This window comes from Patella vulgata, chromosome 4, assembly GCF_932274485.2.
Source record: "Patella vulgata chromosome 4, xgPatVulg1.2, whole genome shotgun sequence".
Lineage (NCBI taxonomy): Eukaryota > Metazoa > Mollusca > Gastropoda > Patellidae > Patella > Patella vulgata.
In genome coordinates this window covers 64,217,322-64,240,410 of record NC_065882.2, presented here as the reverse complement: position 1 = coordinate 64,240,410, position 23,089 = coordinate 64,217,322, and the positions used below count along the sequence as shown (strand labels likewise).

General features: G+C 34.0%; 2 protein-coding genes across 3 annotated transcripts; one reads left to right on the top strand and one right to left on the bottom strand.

Moving 5' to 3' along the window:
* The first annotated feature begins 520 nt into the window (after positions 1-520).
* LOC126818755 (uncharacterized) lies at positions 521-9,277 on the top strand. Its single transcript, XM_050546304.2, has 7 exons — positions 521-706; positions 2,038-2,221; positions 2,643-2,839; positions 3,284-3,493; positions 3,759-4,037; positions 4,384-4,496; positions 4,858-9,277. The coding sequence occupies exons 1-7, from the start codon at positions 625-627 to the stop codon at positions 7,483-7,485; spliced, it is 3,693 nt and encodes a 1,230-aa protein (XP_050402261.1). The 5' UTR covers positions 521-624; the 3' UTR covers positions 7,486-9,277.
* Positions 9,278-10,410: 1,133 nt separating this feature from the next.
* On the bottom strand, positions 10,411-22,969 carry LOC126818759 (BSD domain-containing protein 1). 2 transcript variants are annotated; one of them, XM_050546308.1, is made up of 9 exons: positions 22,934-22,969; positions 20,810-20,876; positions 20,137-20,253; positions 19,813-19,968; positions 19,067-19,237; positions 18,274-18,412; positions 16,761-17,747; positions 12,715-12,848; positions 10,411-10,953 (listed from the first exon to the last, which is right to left on the bottom strand). In XM_050546308.1, exons 1-9 carry the CDS (start codon positions 22,942-22,944, stop codon positions 10,927-10,929), a joined length of 1,809 nt encoding a protein of 602 aa, XP_050402265.1. In that variant the 5' UTR covers positions 22,945-22,969; the 3' UTR covers positions 10,411-10,926. The 2 variants fall into 2 exon arrangements, with proteins under 2 accessions (XP_050402265.1, XP_050402266.1); XM_050546309.2 differs by having other exon boundaries at positions 12,715-12,827.
* Positions 22,970-23,089: the final 120 nt, after the last annotated feature.

Here is a 23,089-nt window from a genome sequence, read left to right as displayed (position 1 = left end):
TCCGCTGCGGTTTCCTCCCACAGTCCCACTGCTAAAGACCCCTATGCGCAAGCGTATTATTGAAATAAAATTAAACCATACGTAACATTACGTTAGTCCCGAAATGACCTAGTTTGTGTCGAGTGGACGTTAAATCCCATCTCTCTCTCTCTCTCTCTAGCTCTCTGTATATTATAATTACGAGCACATCTTTTTAAAAATGCTTGAAAATATTGAATTGGGTTAGATTTAGGAGTCGGAGATACAAATATTGTCATATTCAACAAATGGCGTCAACTCATGTTGTTTTGTTGATAAAGTAACGTGATTTTTAGCTGATTTTTTTTTTATTGTTTTCTGTAAATCCAGCCGCCGGCAATCAATCGGTGTTAATTTGCACACCTTTAATAACAGGTCAAGATGACCGTAATTTGTTTACATTACGACAGCGCCACCTACTACAGGTGCTTCGGTGTAGATTGTCCAGACTTACGCTTTAACTGAATGGTACAAAAGACTGGATAATCTGGACGACATCTAATTCAAAATGGAAGAAGACGAATGAAATCAACTCCGCCAATTTCAAACTAACAGACGGCATGATAAAATGAATCCCCAATAGATGTACACAAAGATCAGATCGCCATGAAACCAAAGAAATTTACTTGCTACGACCTTTTCGTAAACCTGATTTCGTTGATTACATTTTTATTAGACATCGGCACAGGTGAGTTTCGTTTTACTTAGTGAAATTTCTTTTGTTTATATGACCCTGTGCTGTTCATCAGCCTGTTGTGGAAGATTATAGTTTCATACATAATATATTTTAAAATTAAAAATAACTTGGGAGTAATATTAGTATCTGGCCAATTTTTGTTTATGCTACCTGACCAAAGTGATTACTTAGGCTACTATTTGGACAGATTGCATTTTTTTTTTTTTTTTTTTTTTTAAAAGCAATAAATTTGTAGACAAATTGGCTATATTATATAGTATAGTGCTGCCAACCTTAAAATGTACCTGTTGAGTTTTAAATTACTGGAAATACTTTTCTTTTTATCAGTCATGTGATTGGGAAGCCAAAGTTATGCTATATAACATTATAACTCAGCATGTATATAATTAGGCTATAATGATTATTAATTATAATTGTAATGTATTTTATAAAAGTTCAAAATTAAGGTAGCCTACACTATATAGTAGGCCTACTGCATTTATGGTCGGCATGCGTTTATGGTCAAGAGCTTGATTTAATTTTAATTAACCCTAACCTTAATTGTGACTTCGTTTCTTCAATTGTTGTTTTTATTGAAAAAGATAATAGTAGTCTGAGATTTAATAACAATGGTTTCACTTCACTGATTATTATCACAATATTGTGTCAAACCTTTACGTCTGTGTTTACACTGTGTACAATAAGGTTAATTGGTGACAGCTTAATTTCTAATGTGTCCACTCCATTATGGATGACATACATGTATAAATTGTATCATGTGTTGTCCACTCGCTATATTGAAAAGTAAGGAAGGAAAAAGGATATTTAGCACAGTCTCAATTAACAACCCTTTTATACAGATCTGGAAATAATAGTACAACTCTTTGTACCCAACAAAGAGACACACACTATTGAAACAAGGTTGGGGTCGGGTAATCGAATGATCTAACACATATGCTTCAGATCATAAGGTCTGTCATTGAATCAAGTGGATTAGTTTTAATTTCCTGCTTGTACATGTATGTGACAAAGAGTAGGGTCATCTGTCTAACCTTGTGGGTTTTCTTCAGGCCCTCAGCCTTCCTCCAACTGATAAAAACCTATACATATGTGTAAACAGGTTATTGAAATAAAATTAATGTTTAATGGCATAGTTTGCATCAAGTGGACAATTAATCCCTGTTTATCTTTCTCTGTTGAGCCAAGTAAATCGTTTATTCTCATTGACCTTGTGTTATTACATTATGCATTGTTATACATGTATGTGATCAGATCGAAAATCATGGACAATATCTTGTTAGAGCAGAAGCAAATAAATAATGTTTTATTTTTGTTATTTTCAGATGTCTTGGTAGTTGTTGAGTTCTATGAGGGTGGTCATATAGTATGGGGAAGTTTATCGATTGTATTCATCTGTTTGCCAGCTATTGTTATGCAGTTTTTTAGCATTAAGTGGTACCACAATGATGGAAAACTGACAATTTGTACATTTTTACCTCATTTATTACTAGTTGGACCAGTTTTCAGGTAAATATTTCTCATTCCAATATAAAAAAAAAGATCCATATTTCAAATATATTTCGAGATCCACACTATTTATTAAATTTAAGGGTGGCATATAGTGATTATACACATTAAAAAACACAACACCATTTCTATAGAAAACAGTCACTAGTTTATACACACATAGCACGTTTCAACACATATTCTCTTATCGTTTTCAAGCACAAATAAAATGTTACTCACCTAAAAAAGAACTACCAAGAACAGTCTGATTTTGACTAGAACACATCTGCAGACGATATACACAGAAAAAATAAATCTGTGGGCTTATGTTTGGTAGTTTATTGTTGGGTACAAAATTGACATGCTATTGAGAAACATCAGTATTTTCTCATTTGAGTGGAATTATAAGATTATTAGTCAGAGATTTTGATGATTTTTCCAGGTATTTGGGTGTTATTAAAGTTGGATTAAGAGCCAGACAGAAAGCTGGTGATGTTTGTAGAGACACCTCTATAGCCTTTTCACAACAAAATGACATCAGTATATTGAGACTGATTGAAGCCTTTATGGAATCGGCACCACAACTTGGACTTCAGCTATATATTGTTCTTACTACTCTGCATATTGATTGGCTAACTGGTGAGTACAGGTAGAATAATTTTTATAACAATAAAGCCATTGTCACTGTAGGTTAATTATAAATGCAACGCAAACTGGAAGCATCTTCCGGGTGGTAGTGGTATAGAGTGTCACGCTACGATCTCTAGCTGGACAGTCATCCGGCTTACGGTCATGGTTTTGATCCCTGGTGTGAGTGTATGTAGCTTGGAGATAGGGGCTCCTTCTCAACCTCGTGGGTTCACTCCGGGTACTCCGGTTTCCTCCCACAGGAAGACCCCTTCGCGTGGGCTAAGATAATGAAAATGAAAAAAATATGACAACTTATCTGCGATATCACCCTCTGTGGAAGAAGAAGAACGAAGCGTCTTAATTCGTTAACAAAGTAGTGGTAACACAATCTGAATTTTTTGTTGTCTCAATATTGTATAGTAATGTGTTATTTAATTTTCTTTTTTCAAAAAGGTGTTTCAATTGCTAGTTCTCTGATTTCTCTGTCCTGGGCTGTAACGGCATATACTGATGCTCTTCGACTGGCTTACCAGACTGGATATTCTAGAAGATGGTTTGGACTAATTATTCACTCGTTATGGCATACCTGTATGGCCTCAGCTAGAATAATGGCCCTTGTTTTATTTTCGGTTGTATTTAAAGGATGGATTTTTTTAGTGGCTGGTAAGTGTTAATATTGGCACAATTTAGGACTCCTTGATTCCTTTTTGATTCACCATATTGTTAACTGCAATTATCAAAAATGTGGATCATAAGAATATACACTCTTTTACTGATTTATATAAAAGTGTATTCATGTGACAGTGTGGTTTTAGCATTTAAAAAGTATAAAAGTTGGCTGAACATGTCCTAGGTTCAGATTGAGGTAGACTACAGCATAAATTGTTTTCAATTCAGCCATTAATATCACCCTTGTTTAATTTTTCAGGTACACATTGGTTGGTGATGACAATTATTATTTCGGTGCAAGGCACAGATTTTGGTGATGGGTGCTTTGAGACTTCCATGTTTCGATTAGTAGCTGGTTTCATCCACATATTTTGTTTTTTAAATGTTAAAGATGGTCGTACCAGGCGTAGGATCACAGCATTTTACTTTCTCATATTGCTGGAGAATTCTGCTCTCTGGACATTATGGTTCATTTATACCGATTTACCGGAGTTAGTTACTGTTACTGCTTGTATTGTTTTTGGTGCTTTTATATTAGGTGAGTTAACCTCTTGACCTACAAGTATATACTTGTCATTTTTAGTTTAACAACAAGTGTAATATACCTATAAGCTTAAAGATTGTTCGCGACAAAAAAGTATAAACAACCTCTACTACTTATGGGCAAATTTGAACAACTATATAGCCTCTTTCTTAAAGCGAATATGAATACAAAATAGTTCAGAAAAATTTATGGTGTATCGATACATGTATCTTCAATTTCTGACCAAATATCATTATGGTCTGTCAGATTTTACATTGGCAATTTCCTTCCAATAATTTACTTTTTTTTTTACATTTACCAGTTTTTCAAGAATAAGACTTTATTTGTATTTATTTTACAGGATTAGTATTTTTAATGATATATTATCGATTTCTCCATCCATCTGGTGAAGTTCATCTGTTTAATGCTAAACCTACAGTCTATGAACCTACTATCATGCCATCAACAACTCCGGTAAGTTGATTTTATGACTATTTTAGCAACACAAAAAAGAAAACTTCTGGGAATAAAACTTTAATTTTACAGTAATTGCAAGAGGGAACCTCACCAGAAAATAACACTGAAAATACTGGAAAAGCATACACTAACTCACAAAGCATAACACAAACTCACAAGGCATAAAGCAATGTTATCATCAGTGATACAAGAACAATGAAATCAAGTGTATCTTATAAAGCAACTGCCAGTAAGTGTCTACTCAAAATCTTGACGACAACTTAATAGGCAATAGATTTGTCTTATAATTTTTTATAATTTTCAGCACTCAAAAACCCTTTTTCCAGATGACTAATTTTGATACATTTTTATTTTGTAGAAACGAGAAAGAAGGGAAATATTCAACACGTCTGATTCTATTTTGGACTACAATCAATCATGTAACGCCGTCATTGATCTCAGTCGAAACTCTCCTGCAGATGCTAGAGGCCCATTTGTTCATTCTGCAGCCAACACGCCCTGTCCTCAAAATGCTACAGACCGTAATTTAATGGCTATTTGGGAATCAAGCTCCCGTTCAGCTACAGTTCCTGATGGTATTGTTGATGGTAACCAGATGATAAGAACACAGTCAAATACATCATGTGCCACTGATGATATTATCTATCAAAAACCGACTTCCCAGCATAAAGATGCAGATTATAGTATTGTATTTAATGAAGGCACCGATGGCTTAATGTTTCGAATCAGGTCTCAGAAGGATTTACGGGAGGGTGATTGTAGCCCATATTCCGTCACAAGTCTTTCTGTTCTGAACTCGAAGGCAGGGTCATTATCACCATTAGATGTTCATAAACTGTGGGAAGAGTCCAAGAGAAGAATGTTGGATTCGCCCCTTTCAAGTCCTTCATCGACCTCCACCATCAACAAATCTTTATTTGGAAATCCTGACGGAATCCGAAGGATGAGCAGGAGTAGTAGTTCCTCCACAACGTCCTCAAAATTTTTTGATGATAATAATATAACTGTACGAGAAGCCATGCCTCCTCAAGACGAACCAGCTTTATATCATTGCAGATCTTCTCCAGTTGTCATAAAGTCTGATCATTCTAGATATGTACCAGATACCTCAACAATATCCATACCCACAGGATCTGTGTTAAAACTTCTGAAACCACCGAACAATTCCACTCAGATTAGAAACAGTCATCCAGAATATCGTCCACAAGGTAAATATACTCATGGCTCCATTTATTCTATTCCTGAATCGGCATTGAATCCCAATACACAAAATTATTTGGATGAACACTTATACGAATATATTAATCGGAAACATGTTTCTTTTTCAAAAAACTTAGAAGTAGCACCTGAATATTCAAGGTTTGATTATCCAGTACTAAATGTCCAGCCTTCAATTATGAAAAGCAGAAGTAGCTACGAATCGAAGCACACAAGTCCATATGGATCCAGCAATTTAACTAGTGCAAGTCCATTAAGTCCTCATCCAAACAGTCCTGTGTCCAACATTTCAAGTTCAAACAGTTTAGAGGAACCTACATATGTCAACAGTAGTGTTTTGTCTGGTAATTCATGTTGTAGTCCTAACTTTCCGTTTATTGATGAGAGCTGTTCTGAAGCTGGCAGTACCGCTTCGTCCATCAAACCACCTTGTACTCCTAAAACCTGTTATATGTCGGCCGTCACTCAACTGGCTGACAATGAGGTGGCTGAAACCTTCAAAATCGGCACTGAGAAGAATGAAAACCAGAGTGAAATGAACCAATACCAGGATTATTCTGAAAATAATCTTGAGCACAATAATTTGGTAAGAAGTGAAGATGGGCCAGATTCAAGAATCCAAAAAGGATGTCCTCCACCATATGCTATTGCTTGTCAAAGAAGTAAAACACTTTCATCAAGCAGTGAGAGCAGTTGTCAAGAACCAAATACTGTAGCTGTAATGCTCAATAAGGGATTCAATCCATCATGCTTTCCCATTTCATCTTCAAGGCCAACAGATTTTGCCTGGAGATTGGATTATCTGAATATCGAACCATCGCCGTCTCTCAGTTTGAATTCTCAGACTCCACAAAATACCATAATGCAGAAACAACGAACAAAATACCCCAGCAAACTTAACGTCTCAGACCCTGGTTCCACCCCACTCAAGTTACAAAATTTTGATGAATCTCCATGTAAATTTGGTCGAAATATTGATCTATTTAAAAAAGGAGACTGGGCTTCTGATGAATTTGTTCAGTCTTCTCAACAAACTCGTTCCAGAAAACCCAGAGTTGATAATTTCAAGATAACAGTGCTTAAAGAATCACCCTCGTCACATAATCGTTTAGATATGTCAGACGGAGAAACTAAGGGAAATAACTATGTTGATCCTAAAGGACTCTCTCCACCCCTGAAATCCAGTTCTTTACATTCTTCTTTAGCAAGGAAGCGGTCGATTTCTCGTCGAAACAGCCAGCGAAAAAATGATGAAAACCGTGGACATTATGTTAAGGCACAACCTGCAGCATCAAAATTTTCAGGTATTAAGAGACATAGTGATTACGTTCAATATAGCAAGACGGCAAAAGACAGGCAAAATGGTCAACCACTTCGTCAACGCAAGCATAGCGGCAGTAACGGGAACAATGAGAATGTAAATGATGTGTACATGGATGCTAATCAAGATATTCGAGGATCTATTCGACAGCCATTTAAATCTTTAGAAAATAGCCCTGGATTTTCCCCCACAGATTTTAGAAAGCCAATTCATAAAACTCCAATTTCCAGGTTTAATGTTACTCCAAAGAAAACAAGTAGTCTAAATGTTATATCAGATTTTGTTGTGCATGAAAAACCAATCCAAAAATGGGCACACGCTAATTTGAATAAATTAACACCAGATGGAAAATCAAAAAATTCCCGTCAAAAATCTTCATATGCACATGCGCCAAATTCTTCACAAAATCTGTTGTCTAAATCTCGCTCTATGGAACATTTGTACTAAACAAGTTATTTTTTTTATTACTCAATTCATTTTTTATGGATTAATGTTTATCATTTTTATGTCCAGAATTTTATCTGTTTATTTATCATATATATTAAAAGAGATTGTAGAGTATTTTGTGGTATTTGACAGTTTCAATATTTTATTATTTTAATTTTATGTCATTATTGAGTACCTTTCAAAATTTTGTAGTATTAGAGAGTTTTAATGTATTTCTTTAACTTGTAGGTATTTTTTGGTTAATTTTTAAAATAAAAAATTCTTCTTTCATTTTTATTGTATCATTCATCAACTAATTTCATTGTCTTATTTGATATCAAATTGTAAATATTGTTTTTCAATTTTTAGTGCATGTTTTCTAATTGTTTTATATTATGCCTGTCATTTTTGTTAGTACATCACAAAATTGTAAGCAAAAATTATGAATATTGCAATTTTAGAAAAATTGGTCCCAAATGACTGCGCGTATATAATAATTTATTATTTAGTAAGCAAAAATTATGAATATTGCAATTTTAGAAAAATTGGTCCCAAATGACTGCGCGTATATAATAATTTATTATTTAGTTTGTTTTCATTTATAATTTAGTTTGTTTTCATTTATAATAGGGCTCTCGTTTTTTATCTATTCTGCGATGAAATTGACTGGCAGAATAATTTACCTGTCACTCAATTTATTTGCCATAAAGAATTTACCCTAAAACACAAATTACAGTTAAATGTATAGCTTTTATATCTAAACACTTATACTCAATTTCTAAACTAAGATAACAATAAAAAAAAATGAACATATTCTGGAAAAAAAAGTCTTACAAACCTGAAATTAATGATATGTTCAAACAATGAGCAAAATTTTAAAGTGAGAGCCTTAGCTAATTTATCTTGAAGTAATACTGTTTTACTGTGCTAGTCATTTTGAAAATGTATTTTTATGTTGAAGGTTGTGTCATGTATGTAGTCATTCCAACTAAAAGTATTAGAGAGATATAACTGAAATGTTATGATTTCATTAGCTATGTGAATGCATTATTATTTCTAGTACATGTACACTAGATTTTTTAATATGGTTTCTTTTTGTTACATTTTTTTTTATTGTATACCTTATTTTGGTATCCTTGTTATTAGCTGTATTCAACTGTATGAACGGAGCTTATAAATTGTGAAGCCACAATTGCACACTGTCCACCAAGAGCAGTTTTCTTCTGACACTGCAGTATAGACTAGTGAGGAATTCTTGTGTGACAATGAAAGTTTACCTCAAAGGGTATTGCATACAGGCGGCTTTTTTCCCCACATCCCGTGTAAGTCATCTGCAGAGGATGAAGATTGTTGACAAACTTTCAAATTCATCATATCTTTGTAAATATTGAATAGACTTGAACCATTTTGGTGCTGGTATTAACAGTACTCTCAGAGATTCAATTTTCTAAATTCTGTAGTTTGCAATGAATTTAAAATCCCTCAGATGATCAACCGCTTAAATAAATGTTGTCTGTGGTCCATTTTAACATAACCATGTGTTATTATACTGTTCAAAATCATCAGTGTTAATTACAAATTCTATTTTCAGTATTTATGGTAAATCTTCTAAAAAATGTTATATTTTTTTTTGCTGATCTCATTTTTATAAAGCTTTATAATTTTTTGGGTTTAATTTTACTTTTAGAATCCTGCCAATTTTATTTATTGCACATATAAAGAGAATGTGCTTGCTTGCATGCTTAAATGTTTGTAGGTTATATAGAAAATGTAGTTACCTAGACTAATATTAGATTTACAAAAGAAAATAAAATTGTAGAGGAACACAAATTAGTTGAAATTTACTACTTTTGCATATATCAATCACAGTTGTGTAGAGGCAATTCAAAGATTTGACATCCTAGATTAGATTAAAGGAGTCAAATACCCTTCTACACAGAATTATCCACTGAAATACAGGTATTAAAAAATCTGTAACCAGTACATAGTTAATTTTATGTAAAATTATATTTATAATTATGATTAAAATTATAGATATTTTAAAGACTGACCCAGATAATGGCAAATAAATGCCATTAGAAAACCCAATGGATTCACATTTTAAGAACATTCGCACCGGACTGAATTAACGATAAGATATAGTCTCCCCCACACAAACTTTATTGTTGACTCAATTTATATTAATTTTAGCCGCTAGTGTGTCCACAAGATTTTTCAAAGTGATCAGGGGCGTTAACTCTGGAATAGTTGAAAATGAATAGGATTCTTTGTCTCATGACCTGAAACACTATAAGTCAATCAGCTATTAACTTTAGCCTCAAGAGCTTCTACAAAATTTTTCAAAGAGGTCAAGGGCTATAATTCTGGCAGTAACTATTGAAAACAGTTGAAAATCAATAGGATTCTTTGTCTCATGACCTTAAACAGTGCGTATAAATTTAAAGTCAATCCGATGTTAACTTTAGCCCCTAGAGTGTCCACAAGATATTTCAAAGTGATCCATGGCCAACACTCTGGCATTAATTATTGAAAATCGCTGCAAATCAATAGGCTTCTTCATCTCATGACCTTAAATACTGTATAAATTTAAAGTCAATCGGATGTTAACTTGAGCCTCTAGAGCGTCCACAAGCAATTGTGGGCGCCAGACAGATGGGGGTGACAACGGACGGGGGCGACGACAATATACGACCAGGACCATTTCAATGTGGGCATATAAAAAATGTAGAAAGAAGTTTTAGTAGACTATAAACACAAATCGTTGAAATGGTGTCTTTGAAGAAAACCTGTCTGGAGGAAATGAGATTAAAAGTCTAGTATTTTAATTGTAAGTAAATTTTTCATTCCTATGCCTACCTGTATCCTCACCTACTTTAAGACAAAAGGAAGTATGTTACCATTTCTATACCCTAGCCAGGATACATTTATCAATAAAAAGAACAATGATTTGTTTACATGAACCCTTTCTCTTTAATTCAGATATATTACATCCGAAACATATACAGGTAAAATTCCATTTAATATACACATACATGTCATTATACACTTTACAAAGAATATTATAAGAAAATATGTGCTAGTATGAAAATAAAGAATTGGCTTGTCTAAATACTAGTATTTTTCTGTATACTTTAAGTGTCTGAAGTAAATAAAATAGTTCAAGTCATATGAAGACCAACCCATGTCTAACCAAATTCTAACTACCGGACATGTTAATGATTAAAATAAAGACTAAAAGAGTTCTATATTCTTACCAAGACATTTCTAGTAAAATTAATATAAATCTTAGATGACTCAAATTAAGAACCGGTCCCAGATTTAAATACAATAAGTCTAATATATAAACAATGAAAGACATAAGCAGAATATATTTAATCTGTACATATTATTTACATGTAAAATTACAATAGATGCTGAATGTACCACTTGAGTCAACTATTATTACATAGTATTGAAACCATTTTATTCCCAATTCTCCCAATCATCATCCTGAAACAAGAAATACAATTATACTTTGATTTAAAGGTCACCGGAAAAGCATCAATTTTTTTTTAAAATAATGCAAGTAATTATGTCAACATATCCTTTCCATAAGTATAACCCGAGCCCGAACGTCAATAATACCTGCAACAGGTAAATTTCAACATTAGTAATTTTCGCCGTTCTCCGTCGGTAGTCGGAACTTTCCGTTAATAAGCAATCCGTGACGTCATTTTAGTCCTTCTGCACATAGAAATATAGACAAGAATATGAGCAGAAGGACTAAAATGACGTCAAATTTACGGAAAGTTACGACTACCCACGGAGAATGGCGGAAATTGCTAACGTTGAAATTTACCTGTTGCAGGTAATATTGACATTCGGGTTCGTGTTATACTTATGGAAAGGATATGTTGACATAATTACTTGCATTATTTAAAAAAATTATGAACCTTTTCCGGTGACCTTTAATCACCCTGATCCACAGTGAATATTCGCTAGGCCACGACAATCACTGATAAGGATGACATTGATGCGACTTAATGAGCCACAAATATTAACTTTTTTCCTTCTATAAATTAAATTCTAAAAGAAATTTTTTATGCATTAGGAAAATAAATAAAGACGTTTGAAGTATTTGTAGGTAAAAATTATTTCCTATTTTAGTTTGAAGTATTTGTAGGTAAAAATTATTTCCTATTTTAGTTTAAATGGGTATTAAAATGAGTAAAAGACGCCATTCTGCTCGAATCAGTAACGTCTTATGTAAATAATGCAAACGCCATTGAGCCAATGATTGACGCCGTGTAATATGATGTCATGTGTTGAAGGCAGTCATCTTTTACAGAGATATTAGAAAACTTTTGTAATACTCTGTAAAACAGATTGTGATTTAATATGAACTGTAAACTTCTACTGAAAACAAAATAGCAAACTGCAATATTAGCATCTACAGATTTTAAATACAGTATATGTTAGAAACTGTTCAACACATTCCTACCATAATTTTAACGTATAAATCTTTGCTAACCATTTATAATGCAAGCATCAAATTAATGAAAACTGTGATGCACTGACTGCTTTTTCTATTTTCTGATCTTGTGGCAATCAGTTCTTCTTACGACCAGTCGGTCTCAAACTGACATCATTCACAAGGAGTCATGGTGCCTCAGTGAGTATGGCTAAATCTATTTTTTAAGGCCAGCACAATTGTTGTCAAGGTCGTTGAAATGTAAATAAGGTTAGGGCATGTGATGTTGCCAAGACTGTAGGTTAGGTTTAGTGTAAGCATTGGGGCTAGGTCCAGGTTTGGGGTTAGGGTTGGGAATAGCGATAGCCCTGTTTACATCTTGTGGTGACCTATGACGAAAAATTGAGCTGGCCTTATCATTTAGCACTAACCCAGTGAGTATGGTTCATTTCCTGCGTTGGCAGAGAAGATTTTCCTGCCTGGTTTCACCCCTATCAGTGGTGCAGGTATAGGGGCTTACAAGGAAAAAGTCTCACTCATGCTGGGTAGGAAGAAAAATGTAGATCTACGTAATAGTATGTCTCAATGATGCATGCCCACCTTTAACAGTCTGGTTGGCGCAGAATGTTACACATGGTTACATGTACGTATCAACTATAGCAAATTATATTTGGAATCTGTTGCACAAATTCTATTACATGTAAAATCTTTGGCTCCTGATTGTCTTGTCAACACCCTACAATTCATTCTTGAGAAGTTGTCACATGTAAAAATAATTAATATTTGTTTTATTTCATTACCTCCAAGTCCAGATTATCTCCCATCTTTTTAGCCAGTTCTTCGGCAGCTTTTAAGTCTTCTTCAGTGACATCCAAGTCAAAATCTTTATCCCAGTCTTCCTCATTACTCAGATCTGGAACCAATCGTAGGTAATCTAATTAAATAGATACAGTACATGCACCACCGATAGGATAGAATAAATAAAGCAGAGTAGTAAGTTTGTTAACAGCTCATTAGTTCATGCATTAACAACAAAACATCTGACATATATATAGGGCTACATGTAAGAAGACAGATGTAGAAAATAAAACCATTCTCAGATGTTAGTAAAGCACTATGATGTAAACATTAATAAAGCACTATGATCTAAATGTTAATAAAACGCTATGATCTTATTGATAAAAAAGCACTATGATCTAAATGTTAATAAAACACTATGATGTAATCGTTAATAAAGTACAATGATCTAAATGTTGATACAGCACTATGATATATAAAATAAAACATAAAATTATTGCACTAGAATCTGAGCAGGTCTAAAAAGAAATGAATTAAGGCTGGAATTCAAAAGGCAACATTTGACCACACTACTAGTGTGATATTACACCTAAATCCTAAGAAATATTCATTTGGACCAAATTCGGTTGGATTATTCATCAACTAGACATTCATTGTAATGCATAGGGATTGATGGATTTGAATGTAAGACGTGTCATCACAAGTCAGATGGTAATTGTAACCGCAAGAAGTGAATTTGCATGCTTTGATTATCAGAAGCGTAGCCAAATATAAAATTACATGTATTACATGTATTGCATGTATCACAGGATAGAGCATGTATTGTTATGGTTTATAGTAGTAAATCATTGCTCTCAATGAAAATGGTTAAAACTCTTGTGCTGTGATCTTTTTAACTGGATGCACAGCAAGTGAACTAAAATCTTTATAACTACTTGTCTGTGTTTCTTATGGGTTTGGTATTTGACACAAGATCAGGCATGTTGTATTATCACAATCTGATTAAAATACAGAGCTATATTTCATTTTTTTTTATACTTTCGATGGCCTTTTCTGTATTAAGATCTGACCAGTTGTCGTGGGAGGTCGCATCAGGGGTCATACGAGCAGCTTTTGACCTATGACGTCAGACATTTATTTGAATAACCAATCAGCGTTGATGTTTCTAGTGGAATACCCACAGTTCCGTGCATCGCACGCCAAGAACTTGCTGAAACAGACCGTTTAATTGGCTAATCCCTCACACATGGATGTCATTAGAAGCTGGCAACCGGCAAATTTTGCTGTTTACATTAGGCCAATTTCCGGCTACTTTTCAGCTAAAAAAATCAGCAATTTCATTTTAATAAAATGATTTGGCATTATATTAATTGAAACTAATTTAATTCCTAAACGCAAAGCACACAGATGTATCAACTAACCAGTTTTTTCCGTGATACTCAAAGATTTACGACCTTTCTCCCGCACGGAAGGCTATTTCTCACGGTAAATGTTCATAATTATGCCAATGCTAGTTTTACTTTCAAAAAGGGAGGTGACCCCCTTACTTCCGTTGTATAAATCGACCTCATGATTCTTATAAGTATATTGTAATCAAGGAGTAGTAATACTAATAGCAGAGTACATGAGCGTACCTAATAAAATAGAGACCTGTACTGACTGTACAAGGTCCGTTCCCTTACTGTCATTTTTCCTCATGGCTAGTAGTAATAGTAAACGTCTATACGATTTTGACAGTTCTCCCGTGAACAGAAAACGTTTCACGCTACGTCACGTACGTGACTTGAGCTTGAAATCGGAAGCCATTGGCATTGAGTGATTGACTGAAATTTAGCTGACTTTCAATCTGCGATTTTAGATTACTTCTTCGTTTAAATATATTACTAGCGGTTGTATTATAATGCTTTGATATCGATCTCAATATACGAAAATAGTCGGACTCAAAAGTTATAGAAATATAAGCGCTATTACTGTTTATGTGGGAGGCACTTACGGGAAAATAAAACTCTGATGTCACGTTTCCAGGGATTTTCATTCACGCGATTACACCAATAATTAGAAAACGGGATTTATCGGTTTTGCAGACAGAAATTTGCTAATTCCGAATAAATGCAGCCTGACTTTTATCTGGTATCATGAAGATTAAAAATATTTCATATATTTTTCAAATTGTTACGATTTTATAAGTTTTAGCAAAGCCTAAACTAATATTCACGGATTTCAGTTTTAAAATTGGTAGACGTGCAATTCTATAATAAGGCTTATCTTAAGACTTTACTCAGATATGACTGAAAAGCACTTATTTGGATTATTAAAGTTTTTTGGGATAGATTTTTAATGTATATTTTCACAAAATGTTTTAAAAAAAACTTTCTGTCATGTAAAATATTGACCCGAAATGCACCTAACGCCATAACACACTCCCCACCCTTCCGTTTGCCCGCAGATTCTGGTCTGAGGCCCTAAACATTTGCTGCCCCTTACTTTAGCAAAATTTCCTGTTACTTGAAAAGTTAGTGACATCCCTGCCCTCACATCAACCAAACGCTGGCTATATAACAATTCTTCCAGATCCTAGTGTAGTTTGACAAGTAAAACGAAATTTAGAACTATAAAAAATGAAACAAAATAGGATCTGCGTTTTAATCAGATTGGTGTGTTGATATTAGGCAACACAAATAAAATAACTTGTTTCTCGGGCACCGCCCGCACGCAAAATTGGTTGCGCGTGCAGTCTATTTATTAGTCTTGATGAAAAAAAAAAAATATGTAACGCCCGCCCGCACATCGACAAGCAAGTCGTAAAAAAAATATCCCGCATGTACCTACATCCGCCATACATGTATATCTATTCAAATGTATTAAAACTGATTCAGATGAACATGCTGTCTTTTTTATCCGAACAATGGCGAAGTTTGGCAGATTTGCCTTTTTTATTGATATCGAAAGAACCTCCATTTTGTATCACGTGATATTAATTACCTCCCCTGATAAACTAGAATTTGATTCGTGTTAAAAGTCATTGGCGACAATATTTCCATCATTCGATCGTAATCGGCTCATTATTGCCGGCTTCAGTCGGTCCTTGTTTGGAAAATCCTATTGATAAAATAATGAACCGTAGAACAGGTTAATTAATTATAGCTAAGAATACGATACGATGACGATAGTCGTCATAATGCATACCTTAGAATCTGGGTCATTATTAGCACATTTACGGTAGTTTCGATAATCCGGAAAATAATAATTGGATTACCGATTTGATGGTTTTACTGACCAGTTGTTAGTTAGATTTAAATAGTCATTCAATATAAACACCGGATAGAACACCGAATATCCTGAGAAACACACCGAATATCCCAAGAAACAGTATTTCCGGCAATCTCCAATACCGATGACACGGTGTGACATGCATTGGTTGGAATTCGGTAAATAATTATAAATAAACCGGCGATACTAGATTTAGTTTTAAATACTGTTTACCATGATTATTATTTTTGATACACCTGGTGAAAGAGGCTTAGTTTTTAAAAATATTGTTGTCTTTATGGAGGGCTATTACATAGTCGTATGGAATTTTATTTTAAACCAATTTCAATTATGTGAATTAAATATGGAAAATTATTTTCCTTTCAGTCAGTGTTCAGTCTCAGTGTTTTAGTAGACTTGATTTTGGGTTTATGTTTTAAGTATGTACAATAAAGTTGAATATAACGGAAAGCAAAAACGTAAACAAGTAATGACTTTCTCATTTAAAAAAAAAAAAAGAAAGACCGCCCTCCCGCCCCAACAATTTTCAGCAATAGCCAAATTTTATTTTGCACCATCAATGAGTAAAAAAAAAAAAAGAAACCGCCCTCCCTCCCTACAGTTTCAGCTGTCAGTTGCCCGAGAAACAAGACATTTATTTTGTGTGGCCTTATATAGGATATGGAATGTTTTTGTGGATACACTCTTTATCTTGAGCCCTGGTTATTATATTAAAATCAGTAAGAACAGACATAGACAATGTTTAAAAATATAGACTAAGAACTTATATTTAAAATACCTTTATTTCCACTGGATTCTGACGTTGGTGATTCTCTATCTGATCCAATGACGACCATATCACCCTTTTCTTTAGTCTTTAATTCACCAACCTTACAGGTAGCAGCATTTGCAACACTTTCCTCTGGAGCTACACTGACAGGCTCTGGTTTTACAACACCTTGCCCAATCTTGGTAGGAATTTCAACAACCGGTTCCTTACTTTCTTCTGGAGCTACATTAATAGGCTCTGGTTTTACTTGAACCACAACTTGCTCCACAGATGTTTCTGGAATCTTGGCAGGAATTTCAACAACCGATCCCTTACTTTCAGAGACAGTGTTAGCTGACTCAGATTTCTGTTTGACCAGGTCATTCTTCTGACCAATGGATTGGTCTACTTTCAATTTATCATTACTACTTTCAGTTTCATATGATTGGTCCAACAGTTTATCTTCAAATTTACTTTGATCCTGTTCTTCAGGTATATTAATTGAATCAGCTTTCTTGGAATAATCTAATAACTGTTCTTTGTCTTGGGCATTTTTAATATTTTCAGGGACATTGGAAGTTTTCGCTGTTGGCTTGCTTTCCTTAAATTCAGGAGACTCAGCACTATTTTGGGAAGGTTCGTTTTTAATCGCTTTTGTTATTGTGGAATCAAGATTTTCATATGGGAGATCATCACCCTTTGAAATGTGAAGTTGTGTTTCAACAGTGCTTTGAAGGGATGCCCTTTCTTTGTTTTCAACTGTTTTTGAAACTGCTGGATCAGTAACAAATTTTTGTTTCAAATTGTCCAATATTTTTTTGTCCTTTTGTATAGAATTAGCACTAGGGGTCTTACTACTCTCTTTATCACTAACAGAAGCCTTTATATCTTTTTCAGGGGACAATCTAGTAATAGTTTGTTCCTCAACAAGATATCTATGTTTTTTGGGACTACCAGAACCCTCTGGAATGTCCGGCAATTCCACGATTTCCATGTCTTCATCTCCACTCCAATCATCTTTAAAATAAACCAACATACATCAAATACATTAGCTATCTCTTAATGTCAATCATGAGAAAATCTAATGTAAAAATTTCAATCAATTTAGGGAGCCACGCTGACTTAGTGCGCAAGGCCCTGGCTCACTAACCAGGACTTCCCAGCATCGATCCTAGTGTTGGGGAGAGAGAGAGAGAGAGATGATGTTTAAAGCCCACTCAACACAAATTGGGTCATGTTGGGACTAACACAAGGTACAATTTTATTTCAATTATTCGCTTTACAAGTGGGAGGAAACAGGAGGCCCAATAACCCATGGGGTTGGACAGACGACTCTACTACTTGTCACATACAAGCTTGAGATCATGACTTCGACTCATGACTCAATGATCCAAAGCCACGTGTTAGACCCCCCTCCCCACCCCTCAGTGTTGGCTGATGATGAGTAGGTGGGAAATGCCTGCTGGACAGAGAGAAGACCTATAACCACCTCTGTTTCATCACCAGTTGGAGACTAATAAAGGAAAACATTTGACATCATTACCATTTATTGAGTTATTATCGGTCCTTGATCTTTCAGCACGTTTTATCAATGCCTGTTTTCTTGCCTCATCTAAAGCCATCTGATGTAGTTTATAAAAATATCTCTGCCAGAATTCAGCATGTGATACTTGGGCTGGTACCTGATCACAAGATAAAACTCTAGTAAAAACACAGTCAGTTCTCTAAAACCCACTCTTGAACAGTCACTAAACATAGCTGTTACAGCCATAATGGACTCCTTACAAATTTCTTAAGTTACATAATCTTTGGTAAGGTATTCAAAATGTTCTAAAGGGGTTACAGCATTTTGCAATTTTCCCAATGCAAGGACATGCCAACACAGGAGCTAAACGTAAAAATGTGAATGGAATAATAATTTTGCGGAAAACATTGTAAAATTTACTATCACAAATTCCTTATGCTCCAGTGAACAATTAATGAACAATTAAGGCAACTGCATGAATAATGTAAATCCTATTTTTGACATACTTGGGTAAAATCAAGGGCAATAACTCCACAAATAATTGACAAATCATGTTTAAACTTGACTTTATCCAAGTTTTATTGCAACTGGTTGAAAAGCTATTATTGAAGTATTTGGGCTAAGTCAAGGGCAATGACGGCGAAAAATTAAATTTGACCATATTTAATATCTCATGGAATTAAGGCAAAATATAAAGTTTCATTAAAATCGGATGAAGAATGCAGCCTCTATCTAGATGATCAGCTAGTTTTGTCTAAGTCGAAGGTAGACATGACTAGAATGTGGTTACATAAAAAACAAAGTATCTCACCAATTTTGTGTAAAGTGCTCTAACTTCCACTTTGGATACCAATAATTCGGACACATCACCTTTCCTTGATTCCATATCAAAATGTTGGCACCATTCTATAAAATGTTCTCGAGGACCAGTTGGTTCATTTAGATAAGTTCCTGGATCAACTTGTATGGCATGTAATCTCACCTGTTGGCAAAAATAGTATCTATCAGAGAATTCTGAATAATTTTTTTTCAGTGGAAACTTAAAAATAAAACATAGACAAATTGGGTGAAGTATTTTTTTCGAGTGCTAGGATTTGTTGAAATACAAAACTAGATGCCTGTAAACAGCCACACTGCTTAGTATTGCTTTATAAAAGTGACTTCTATTACAATGTATCTTTAACATGTTTCTGTCAAGGATATTAATTTGTTATGCCATGATAACCGAATCTAAATATCACCATTACAAAGTATCCAAGTTTTGAGAAAGTTTGTGCCAATTGATTATCTTTCATTTTAAAGCTTTAACTATCCTAATATGAAATGCAGGATTCAAAGAATATTATTCTGTTGGTGTACAGAGGTTATTATTATCTACTGATAATATAAATAATACAGTCTTTATGTTACTCTTTTTTTTACCTATTTTTTGTTAAAATTTTACTGATGCAACTACACTGTACCTATATATTTTGACCAATTTTTTGTTAAGATTTTACTGATGCAACTACACTGTACCTATATATCTCCTCTACTGATATTAAGAATATTACTGACCTTTGACCTATCATAGATTGCCGATTCTGAGGATACCACTAGAACTGGTTTCTGTCCATCATCATCTGGTGGTATTGTTAGAGCTTTACTCAACCCTTGAAACAATGAATTGATCCCTTCCTTCATACGACTTTTAGCAGTTGCTGCATTCTCTGCCTAAAAAAGCACATTAAACAATGACAATAATATAGAACAGATTAGGTCATTTTAAGATTAATTTTTTATGGTTACTCACTTATGCTATATGGGGAGGAAAGTTATGCATGTCCAGCATCAATTTACTCTATTAATTGAGAATCTATGAGTTGAGTACTGCACACAAACCTTCAATGTTTCTTTCACAGTTGTTGAAGTAGCAGAAACTGCATGTTGTGTATCAGCTTGCACTGTGCATGTGAACTCGCCTAAATCTCTCCGAACAAATTCCATTGCCGAGGCAGACTGAAATAAAAATTAGGCAATATTCAACTATCGGAAAAAGCTGAAAATCAATAGGATTCTTCGTCTTATGATCTTAAACACTGTGTATAAATTTAAAGTCAATCTGATATTAACTTTAGCCTCTAGAGCGTCCACAAGATTTTTCAAAGTATTCAAGGGCCATAACTCCAGCAGTAATTATCAAAAATAGTTGAAAATCAATAGGATTCTTTGTCTCATGACCTTAATTAATCAGTGCATATAAATTTAAAGCCAATCAGATATTTCAATGTGGGCATATAAAAATTGTTGCACAACTCTCTGAATTTACATAATCCCAGCAACATTCTGATCTGTGAATGAACAGACCAACAAACATTAACAAGGGTCAGGACAAAATATCCCTGTATGATTTGCAGGCCTATATAAATGCAAATATCTAATATAAAATGTACCAAAAATTCATAAAATGATACCCAAAATTGAGACAATAGAAAATCAAATTCACAATGACAAAAGGTTTCTTATTCTCTCATGCTGATCATTATACATGCACATAGAAATAATAGATGTTTACCGTATCTTTTGCTGCCTGGATCCAGCTACCCCACCAACTCTCTCCAGAACCTTCATCTTTCTTCTCACTAAAAAAAAATTTTACAAATTGGCTCAAATTCAAGTCCAGATATGGTGTAGTGTCTTTATACAAGCTACCATGGTGTAGAACTGGTGTAATACCATGCTAACTCAATCTCAGATCCCCTCTCTATTTTGAATACCGGTATATCTAAGTTATGGGCAGTGGTGTTCAGGTTGCGTTAAATATAGACCTATTTACTGATGAGACACTAAGTGCTTTATCTGTATTACCCACTTGCATCTGTCCATATTTTCAATACCCTTCAAATTGATAACCATGTCTAAATACATCAAAACATCAGGTGACATTCAGTAATGTCCATGAAAAGGGTTGAAAAACATCAGACCTGTCAACCACTCAGAGCTGCAATGCAGTAGGGTAGTGTAAAAAATAGAGGTGGAAACCATGATTTGGCAGTAGATTTCCAAAAGCACATACATTCACACTTCAAAAGGTAATTAATTTAGAAATGATACATTGAACTACATGTACAAGTAAGCCCAACAACACAAAAATTGTATTCAATTTTTTAAAAATTAGTTTAAAATGGTAATAGATATAAAATAAACACAAATAATGGTAACCAAATGAAATTTATGTAATTAATCAAATGATTATAATTCAAATATTGAATATGTAGCTTACAGAAAGAAAAAATGTCAAATATAATCATAATTACATGTACCATGCATTAGTTTTGTCAATATTGTTTTATTTAAGATAAATGGTGTGTTTATCAGATTTTATGGTATTTTTACAGAAGAAAGTCTACCCCCCAAAAATGTAAAAAAAGATTGTTTTTGGTAAGGACTAATTCAGAATCGGCAAGACATATTCCCATCTTGAAAATATAGTTCCAGGTTTTGTTCTATTCAAAATGTTGGAAATTGCTGCCGTTAACAGGTCACTATTTGTTTCTTTTATTCAATATACATTTTAAGAGTATTGGAACATGTGTACTGTCAATAATTATACTCTTAAAAAAAAGTAGGAGATATTCAGAAACAATACAAAACTGCAGAAATGCACTACTGTTTTTATTAAAGGTAACCAGTGTATGTTAATAACAGGCCAATTGCCTACACATGAACATAAACAGTTCATATGGGCGGCTTATCGGACGGCCCCATTTCACTCGACAACGCCAAAAGTGAAAATGGACGTTTTTGATTTTTGTCTTAATAATGAGTAATTGCTGAACCAATCCTCAGACATTAAGCAATTCGTTGTGGCATGCTTCTAATCAACCGTCCAATCACGATTTGGGGCAATCTGACCCACTTCACTTGCAGTGCCATGGCCAATTCTTGAAGTGTTGTCGGTTAGCGTTGACGTCGACGAACATGTCTCCCGATCAAATTAAACGTAACACACTAAAGCAAAGATACGCTAAACAGTAAATCTTATGCAAGAACCAATAGGAAAGCAAACATGGAGAGATAAACCAGCACGCGGCAGTTTTCATCAACTCTTGCGTGTTGCACATGCAGCTCAGTGGTTCTCTTAGAACCCTTTATTTTTATTTTCCATTTGCGAAACTGAGTCACTTTAATTTGTTTATTAATGTATGTGACTTTCTCAAAAATAAGATAATTTTATGTCTAATTAAACATACACATTAGGCTAGGCCTAGTTCCTAAAAAACAAACATCAGATTTACCACACAGTTTTTTGCAATTTGTGATGTTCTCGAATCTAACATTACACAAGCATGTATGTACCCAATTTGATCTAAAGTATTTTATTCACTATCCAAAATGATGAAATGAAAGTCGGTGATATGATTAATAATGGTATCGTGAACGTTGCACTGACAGCCACACGATATCAATATGACGATAACATCATAATAAGAAAACAACTTTTTTTATATTAGACAAATATCAACATATAGACTGTGACCTAATAATGCCTGCATGACAATCGCGTCCATAGTTTCTTCAATAGTACTGATTGATGATATTTTGAGCTGTCCTATATAATGGCTGTTAACATACGAATACATATGCAAAGTTGTAAAATAAATAAATATAAATAACAACATCGTAAATCTATCTATACCTTTCAGCCATTTTGTATACTCTCTAACACAATTTGTTTACAATCATAATAAACGTATAAAGGTTGATTTATTTCCAAAATAATAAACTTCATTTAACGAGAACCAATAACAATGATTGGTATGTAAAGTTAATAAAAAAAAATAGCAACAATTTC